This window comes from Danio aesculapii, chromosome 12, assembly GCF_903798145.1.
Source record: "Danio aesculapii chromosome 12, fDanAes4.1, whole genome shotgun sequence".
NCBI classification, from domain to species: Eukaryota; Metazoa; Chordata; class Actinopteri; order Cypriniformes; family Danionidae; genus Danio; species Danio aesculapii.
In genome coordinates, this window is record NC_079446.1 from 18,438,624 (window position 1) to 18,448,821 (window position 10,198).

The window sequence follows — 10,198 nt, forward strand, 5'->3', positions numbered from 1 at the left end:
ATAACATCAGATACTTTAGAACAGGGGTAGTCCAAACTCGGTCCTGGACGGCCGGAGTCCTGCAAAGTTTATTTCCAACCACAATCCGACACACCTGGGCTAGCTAATCAAGCTCTTACTAGGCTTTCTAGAAACATCCTTGCAGGTGTGTTAAAGCAAGTTGGAGCTAAAATCTGCTGGACACTGCCCCTCCAGGACAGAGACTGGACACCACTGCTTTAGAATGATCACATTTACAGTATGATTGTGTATTTACTTCCTGCAGGTGGCTGATTTGGAGCTGCAGAAGTTGGATGAACTAGACTGTCTTATTCAAGGTCTGCTGTACGTTGATTCAGTCGGGTTCAATGGCCATCCAGAGTGTTATTTTTTCCAAAATCCATCTGAACCTGAAAACTGTGTCAAGAGGCCATTTAGCCTGGAGAACCCATTCCCTATGTTGCTGGTAAATATTGGCTCAGGGGTTAGTATCCTGGCCGTCTATTCCAAGGATGATTACAAGCGGGTCACAGGCACCAGGTAAATTCCTGCATAATTTTTTAAGCAAAAGTTTTTTCTTTAATCATTTCTTTTACAAATCACTTGTATAAGTAATGTAAAGTAAACCAGGCTTGTATTGTAGGAGATCTTCACTATTTATATACATTTAGAGATATTTCATGACAGGACCATATATGCAAGTTGAAGGCAAAATGATTGGAAATGAAAATTATTGAAATGAATGATTGAAAATGATTTAATTATTTTTTAACCAAAATTTCTCATGGGCTGTTTAATGGAGACAGCATGTTTTTAACAAATTTTTAAATATAATAATTATTTTTATCTTTTCCATCTTTTTCACTACTTATTTTGCAAGATACCAGTATTCAGTTAAACATACTGTTTAAAGACTAGGTTAATTAAGGCAAGTCATTGGACAACAGTCTTCTGTCAATAAAAAAAAACTATTCTAATAATATTGATCATAGGCCATGATTTTATATATATATATATATATATATATATATATATATATATATATATATATATATATATATATATATATATATATATATATATATATATATATTATAAACATTTCTCAAATTATGTTTAACAGAGCAAGGAATTTTTTTACGGTATGTCTGATAATATTTTTTTTCTTCTGGAGAACTCTTATTTGTTTTATTTCGGCTAGAATAAAAGCAGTTTAAAAAAAAAAAAAACATTTTGAGGTAAAAATTATTAGCCCCTTTAAGCTATATTTTTTCGATATTCTACAGAACAAACCATCGTTATACAATATCTTGTCCAATTACCCTATCTTGCCTAGTTAACCCAATTAACGTAGTTAAGCCTTTAAATGTCACTTTAAGCTGTATAGAAGTGTCTTGAAAAATATCTAGTCAAATATTATTTACAGTCATCATGGCAAAGATAAAATAAATCAGTTATTAGAAATGAGTTATTAAAACTATTATATTTAGAAAAGTGTTGAAAAAATCTCTCTGTTAAACAAAATTGGGTTAATAATTCTGACTTCAACTGTACATACTTACATACATATTTACATACATACATACATACATACATACATGCCTAATAATAGTGTAATATTTATTATAATAATTATAAATAATTAGTACCCCTGTATATTTTTTCCCAAATTTCTGTTTAACTGAAAGATTTTTTTCAACACTTTACCAAACATAAACATAAGAGTTTTAAGAACTAATTTCTAATAATCGATTTCTTATATCTATGCCATGATGACAGTACATACTATTTTATTAGCTATTTTTCAAGATACTAGTATTTAGCTTACTAGTGCAATTTACAAGCTATAGTATAATAATGTTTATAAAAAATATTGCATAAGGGGGCTAATAATACTGAAAAAAATAAATAAAACTGCCTCTTATTCTACCGAAATATAACAAATAAGACTTTCTCCAGAAGAAAAATGTAATAGTAAATACTGTGTAAAATGGTCTTGCTCTGTTAACTTTTCCTTGGGAAATTTTTGAAAAAAAAATTAAAGCAAATATTAATAAAATATAGGGACTGTGGGGAATAAAACAAAAATTGCATAAAGAAATTGCCAAAAATTAAAAAAAAAAAGTTTTAACACAATGTTTTTTTTATTATAATGTGCAGGGTTTCTTACAATAGCACAACTAGAAGAGTATTGAAAGTGATTTTTTTTCTTTTTTAAAATGAAGGGAACTCACATGTGCATCATGATGTATGTACATGCTGATGGTACTGTATATCAACACAATAAATATATTTGCATTTTTGGAACAAGACTAAACACAGAATAGTAAACATCAGTGTATATTTTTTCATTTTTAGTTGCTCAAACTCTTAAACGCATTAGGATGAATGGACACTTGAAATGAGAGTGCATTGTGAGAATAAACAAGTGACAATTACAGTATACAGAATTCAGACACGACTATAAAATGGCACCTGTGATATTGCACTGTATACAATAGAAGAAATAGATTTGGGAACAGCATGTTTTTTATTATTTTGCAATAAAAATATCTGTATTAGATACAAATTAAAAGTTGTAGAGGTCTGTTATAAACCTAAAACGATGGAAAAATTCTGTAACCACTATGACATAAATTTTCCCAAATTGTTGTGGTTCAGTTTAGGAGGTGGTACATTTCTTGGCCTGTGCTGCTTGCTGACTGGCTGTGAAACATTTGAGGAGGCATTAGAAATGGCGGCTAAAGGGGACAGCACTAATGTGGACAAACTAGTGAAGGATATTTATGGTGGCGATTATGAGCGATTTGGCCTTCAGGGTTCTGCCGTTGCATCCAGGTACAGACATAATTGCCAGCATTCATATGTAAAAACAATATCGTTTGTGATTTTCTTCCAAGTTTGTTTTTGTCCTTTAATTTCTTAGTTTTTGTCATATGATGAGCAAGGAGAAACGTGACAGTATAAGTAAAGAAGACCTGGCCAGGGCGACTCTTGTCACCATAACAAACAACATTGGCTCCATCGCTCGCATGTGTGCAGTGAACGAGGTTTGACAATATTTTCTCTTATTGCTAAAGCTCATTTGTCAGTGTTTTCACTTTGCAACCACATTACAGTTTTTCTTTTCAACCGTTAACATGCATTGTGCTGTACTGAAGCCACATTTACATAACTTCACACAATCAGCCAGTCTGTGCAGAGCAAACTGTGAGCAAACTTCAAAATTGCCAAAACACTTTTGTCATTCATACTCTATGCGTACATGCATTCATACACCACAAGCAGCAAAAGACTACATTTTCAGCACATTTTTTTGCATGCTAACAAACAGACTTATGGTTAATGCCATGCATTTTGTGCCTTGTTTACTTTAAAATAGAGCAAATCTTTCCAGAAAATGAAATGCTGATTGTACTTTTAGCTGAAAATCTACTTCTACTTCAGGCATTTTTTTTCTTGACCATATTGTAAACCATTGGCTCCACCGTTTCACATTGATATCAGTAGTACAGGTTGTACAACAAAATAGGTGCAATTAGTATCCTTTGATGATAATGGAACTAAGTGTGTATTTTACACACAATTCAATGTCTATATTTTTATAAGTACCAACATTTAGGTGGGCATTATAATACATGACAGGAATTGTTTTGTTGTAAAATCCAAAGCTCGCCTCTCTAACTTGCAGTTTACCGAATTTTTTGAAATATTTGTTGAAATAATTGAGAAAAACTGTTTTTTACCCATGTTTGCAGCAATTTTTTTTTCAGTCTTATCACACATTCTTTAGCATGTTCAAGACAGTGAAAAGATTGTACATGGTTGTAAAAATACATTCAAACTTCAAAAATCAATTATCGCCAACAGCTAGCGTCGCCCACTGAAGCTAAGCAGGGCTGCACCCGGTCAGTACCTGGATAGGAGACCACATGGGAAAGCTAGGTTGAGATCAGCAGGGGGCACTAAACCTGCAGTCTGTGTGGGTCCTAACGCCCCAGTGTATTGATGAGGACTCTATTGGCCCGTTTCCACTGAGTGGTACAGTACAGGTCACCTTTATCAGGCTTGCGTTTCCACTGCTAAAAGGGTACCAATGGTACTTTTTTATTGGGCGTGGTGTACGACAAAGTTTCAGTCAACGTCATTTTCGCTCAAGAAAATGTCTACAGTAAAGCTGTACGGGTCATTCACATATCAAATAAGAAGCACTTCTCACAAAACAGATGATTTATACACATAAATACTTCTGTATAAAGGTTTATTACTAACTTTTCTATGAACATAATTTGATTATAACTGCATATTAATAAGTGCGAAATAGCCTACTGTGACGTCTGCAATTATAAAAAATAAATAAATAATTGCAACATATATGAACTCATACAGCCCCTTACAGTCTCTGCTATTTTACCAATTACAGAAAAACTACACACATCATACATTTAGTCCTTATGTAGGTTCAAAAACAACAAAATATAGCCCACAGTCAGAGAAAACCTCTCATCTGTGTCTTTAATTTTCAGTAGCACATGTAACCTCTTGTTAGAAAGTAATTCCATGATTCCGAGTTTATAATAGTCCAAAAGGTGATGATAATGGTTAAACATGGCAGTTTGTTCATGTTTGCTGAAAAAATTATTTGCTCCTTAGTTTCTGAAGGGATCGGGTTTCAAAAGCACATCAATAATCATGCGCATGTTATTATCATCAGCTCAAGAAGTTTGTTATTTCAAATATAGACGCAAGCGCAAGCAAGAAAGCAAAACCGCTCAGGTTTTAGACTGGCTCGTAAAAAACTATGGGCACAGGGTAGAATCTGCTCTTCTTGGCTTTGTGGCTGTTCATCAAGATGACAACAAGCTTTGTTTGAGCTCGGGTCGACCATGGGTCGTTATTATATGTATATATTACTACAGTGTAATCTCTCGGCTGTGTATTTAAGATATGGCGGTTCCTTAGTTTTCATTGTGGCTTGTTTTGCGAGCGATTGACATATCTCTGTAAACAAATAGCATTCAGCTGTGCATCTAGCTCCACCTTTTGGTACCCTTGGTACCCTTTGCAAAGCGTGACCAAAAAGTGGTACTTTTCGGTTTGTGAAACAAAAGTTGTTAATTTCTGTAATGATCTTTGTTGTTGGTGTTTTTAGGTCAGTGAAAAGTATGTTGTTGTGAGTGATTTGGTGAAACAAGCTTATTTTGAGACGTATATGAACTGTTGTGTTGGTCTGGGTAAGTTTTGGAGGAGAGCTGTACAGTTTGGTCAAGAGTCATGTTGGTTAAAGTACACACTGTGAGAACAGTTTTGTAAATGTGGCTTTAGTATACTATTGCACAATGCTTGTTAGCGGTTGGAAAAAAAACTGTAATTGATATTTGTTCATTTCAAAGTACATAGGTTAAATGCAGTGGCCAAGCACAATATCAAGATCAGTGAACTCTGTGTGCTCTGAGCTTCTTTACAGTGTTGTCTTGTGGAATGGAGATCAAGCAGCATTGTACAGGGCTATCACAGCACACTGAACAGCCACAAGATAAAAGTTTTTTTGTTTTTAATGTCAATATGTAATGTGGATGATTTAAATTTTAAATAGAGCAATATTACTGCTTCTTCTGATTGTCTGGTTATGTTTAATGTCCTTCAGAATATCGATAAAGTGGTTTTTGTTGGGAATTTCCTTCGAATCAACACCATTTCAACTAAGCTGCTGGCATATGCCATGGACTTCTGGTCTGATGGACAACTGAAAGCCCTTTTCTTAGAACATGAAGTATGTTTTTTTCTTTCTTTACTTTTTTCACTTTTCAGTGAGTCAAGATAATGTTTGTTTAAAACAATTATTTAATTAAATAGACTATAACAATTTTATTTGGCTTTGGGGAGTTTTTGGTTTCAGTTAACTTGAGTCTTTAAAATGGGATAAAATTATGAATTGCTCTTAAATTTAAGTTTATTTATTTTGTAAAAGACATTGAATCAAGTCATCCTTTAATTATTTTAGTTGTTTATTTTAATGCATTTATTTCTACATCATTCTGTAAATGGCAAAATAAGTAATAATCCTGTGAATAATTCTAAATAAAATAATCCTGGTTATTTCTGAGAGTCAGAAATAGAAAATACACATTTGAAAAATGGCAGAGAAGGTTGTTGCTGTGAGGATTTAAATATTAGGGTGCAAGATGAAAATGAACACCTGTTGCATGTGAGTTTATACCAAATAAGACAAATGAGTATGCCATTAAATGGCTGTTGCCATGTCTATAATAAATTACAAATAATTTAATGTTGAACCAGCTCATTTAAACGGTTTAAAAGTTTAAATTAAATGTATATTCTTGTCTGTCTTTCATTTGCATTGGTCTGCGCATGTCACATGAATGGGACATTTAGCTCCCCCTTGTGTTAGTTTCAAAATCTACCCACAGACTTGATGTGGAGTATGTTCAAATATTTTAAGAAAAGATGCTCGGATGTGTACATATTATTATTATTATTATTATTATTATTATTATTATTATTGTATACAAAATATATTTGGCTACAATATCAAATCTGCATCAGCAATATCACATAAGGAGAGAGTTATACAAGTTAGTTGTTTTTCCAAATATAATAAAACACAAAAAATATATATATAAAATATTTTTTGTATTTTTCTTAATAGGCAATTTTCAAACAAACAACACTAATTTCACTTACATTTTTTTTGTACCTTTTATAAATGTATTCTCCTTTTAAAACCCTTTCTAAATAAAAGCATTAATTACTTAGTCTTATTGGATGCTATTGAAATAAGCACTGCATGTATGTTATGGAAAATAATAAAATCTTGTGCTTCTTTGCTGCAGGGTTATTTTGGAGCTGTTGGTGCCTTCCTAGAGCTACTGAAGATGACAGAAGATTCCTGAGACACTGAAGAAAACCCAACCTAAAAACCAGAAGCTGCTGTAAGATTTCAGGAAAGCCACATCCCCTAATAAGGATAAGCCATTTAATAATGTCACCGATTTTCCATTTATCTTCAAATCATCGACACATCGGCCCTCCTATGCTCAAGACGTGAGCAGGTGACCAAGAGGATGTGATGTAACAGCAGCGCACAGATTTTAGCATTGTGATTAGCTGCACCTCATGCTAACTGTTCTTCATCACCACTGCTATAAAGCCAGCACAGCTGTGCCTTTGCTGTGTATCGATGATTTGAGGTGACGATGATTTAGGACACTAATTATAATGCCTGTATGCTCGCTCTACTCCCTGAGCTTTATGAAAAGAATCATAACATATGAAAGGGGTTTGGAGGGGGGAGTATAATGTCTACTAGTGGGACAGTCTGCGGTATAAATGAACTTTTCCCTCTAATCAGATTAATCATAAAATGATGATGAGTGGTCCAGAAGTGTCATTTACATAGGATTTTGCCTTTCCTTGTTCTGGTCACAGATAAGCATTCATCTTACCCACATTAAATTAAAAAGGCTTAAGTTGTATGAATAAGCATTTTAAGGCACGAGTTCAAATTCTTCATTTTTAAAATAATACAGCAAATGCCAATTGAATTTCCGTCATTTTTCAATCATATAAATCTTTTATCTGAACCTTTTTCAGAATTAGCAAAAAAAAAAATACAAACAAAAAAAAACGTAGGTCAGATGTAGGTCTCTTTTATCTTGATTGGGCCTTTTGTGTTTAGTGTATTGTTGAGTAGCTGTCATGTCTGATTTCTATTACATTTACCTCTTTGAACTGGTCTGTCTAATGAACAGAGAATATGCATCTAAGCTGACACTAATTGTGTTGGGACCAAATCGTCAATATTGACTGGAAAACAGTATCTTCATCAGATGGAGAATTCTCATAGTTCACTACATACAGTAAGTCCCATGATTTATTTTATAGGATTTTACAGTCCTTAATGCTGAGATTTCTCTGATCTGAATGTGTTAACAGTTTACCCTGTGTATATACACTGTAGTATACCATGTTTTATTTAATTTAACATTTGCACAAACCATCTCTTGTCATATTCACACTATTATGCAGTGATGTCTCAAGTTTCACTTGATATCTGTCGAACCTTCTCCCAAATGCCTTCATCCTTTAAACATTTTCAGCTTAAACATCACCTGTTACTGAAAATATTTTGCCTTTTTTTTCCTCTCACGGATCAACATGAGGTTCATTAACTTTATGCCTAAACACCGTTTAACCTTTAATAATAATAATAATAATAATAATAGTAATAGTCAGTTTGACTTGGAATGCTCCAGGTTGTTAACCACGTGCTCCTAAAATTCTAAAAAGTTATAATCAGTCTAAATATGTAAGATCAGAAACGTAAGTACTTACAAGACAAAAATGCATTGCCTTTCCCTCCCTTTGAGCCATAGCATTTTCAAATATGCTGATGTGGCCTCATCACTGTAATGTGAACTCAAAAGACATTAATTTCTATAAAACATAAGCTAATAGTTTAAGCTTGCAGTTGTAGATTTTTGTTATTGTTGATCATTATGAATGCAAGACTCCAAAACTCCTAAGAGAAATTGATGAGGAATATTAACAAGATGCAATTTCTTTTAGAGGAAATTTCTAATAATATTCACTTATTTGTTTGTACTGAACCTACGGTACTAGTTGTTACTGTAGCTCAACAACAGACCTGTGCTGACATTAAAGTGTCTTCTAGCAGCTGTAACATCTCTAACATCACATTAGTCTCCAGATCTTCGCCTTTTTCTTGTCGATTCATGCTTTACTTCCTCTGCTCAGCCCTTAGAATTGCCTTATGCAGTGGGGTGCCATTTTGTCTTTGGATGTCTGGATTATGCACAATGGCACCCCCCAACATCTCTCTGAGCCACAAAAGTAACTTCCAAGTGTTACGGGGTGCCTTTTACTGATGGAGACAAGGCTTTATCTCTGTATCCTCTGTATTGTTGCTAATGCTGAATCCAGATGTCAGTGTATACTCCAGTCCTTAACAGTATATTTCTGAGCTGTTCTTCTTTTGTTGTTTGGCTTTTTTCCTATATGCCACATCAGACTGAATGCATGTCGGTACATTGTATTTGAACTGAGCTAATGCAAAGCAAGCATGTAGATGATTTCTGAACAGGGGTGTCATCGTTTCACTTGAATGGACTACTTCATCTAATGTAGTCGAATTGCCTTCTTAACAGGTTTTGTTCTTGTAAGCCAGCAAAATGTTGACGCATGTTCATTCTTTGCCCTATATGTTCAACTGTACGTAACCTTTCTCTCTGTTTCCATAAATGTATTTTGACTGTTCCAAACTGTATGCCCAGTTTTCAGGCAGCATGTTCTAAATTCGAAATGGCCATTACAGCTGTATTATAAGCTTTTTGTAGAGCTAAATCATGTCTTTACAAATTGCATAATTTTAGATAACTAGATCTCAAAATTGCATAGTTTTAGATAACGTTAATGTTACATGCAAATGATGTTAATGGTACATGCAAATATCCTTAATCTCCTGACAAATGTGTCTGATATGTGATTTGAGTTAGTGTAACTATACTGGAAAGCTTTTAAATTAAGTTCAGTCAGTGTTCAGTGTCAAACAGTATCACTACACAGATCTTAAATGTAATCTTTATGGTGTAATATTTGATCGAATATGAACCCCTGAGTCACTTAAGGAATGAACAGGTCTGAAATTCATGTCACTGAGAGATTTTTATATTGATTTTGAGTTCTATCATTTGAAAACTAACTTCATTTGTCAATAAACTATTTTGTAAATATCTAATAAATGTGTTAATTATGGATGATGGTTATGTTTTTTTGTTATAATTTTACTATCATCTAAACTTCAACTATAGTTGCATACTAGTTTTTATATATTATATATGAAAAAATCTCGGTCAGTAGTACTCTTACCTTTCCTGCTTGTCACTAGCCATGACATACAATCATCCCAATTGTTACTGGTGGCATTACAATTCCATTGGGATATAAACTATTAATAACCCATAGAGAATATTCAAATAGTAGGCAGAGACCTGAAACCAATACTAATAAGTATATCACCAGCAAACTGAATGACAATCTGAATGTTAAATATAAAAATTTAAGTAACTGTTGAAGTGGATTTAAACCCCCCTTCTGCCTGTAAATCTTGATTGGACCAAACAGAAGTTTTGACTTTCCCCGTCGACCATATTTGATGTCATCAACGTATGTGCGTTAT

General features: G+C 33.5%; 1 protein-coding gene across 2 annotated transcripts in view; it reads left to right on the forward strand.

Moving 5' to 3' along the window:
• pank1b (pantothenate kinase 1b) overlaps positions 1–9,774 on the forward strand; it is a 15,020-nt gene extending 5,246 nt beyond the window's left edge. For both annotated transcript variants that reach the window (XM_056469290.1, XM_056469291.1), the window contains exons 3-7: positions 266–519; positions 2,641–2,817; positions 2,906–3,029; positions 5,627–5,752; positions 6,834–9,774. In XM_056469290.1, coding sequence (XP_056325265.1) covers positions 266–519; positions 2,641–2,817; positions 2,906–3,029; positions 5,627–5,752; positions 6,834–6,893 — 741 coding nt within the window. In that variant the 3' untranslated portion in view covers positions 6,894–9,774. The remainder of the gene's footprint in view (positions 1–265; positions 520–2,640; positions 2,818–2,905; positions 3,030–5,626; positions 5,753–6,833) is intronic.
• The last annotated feature ends 424 nt before the right edge of the window (positions 9,775–10,198 follow it).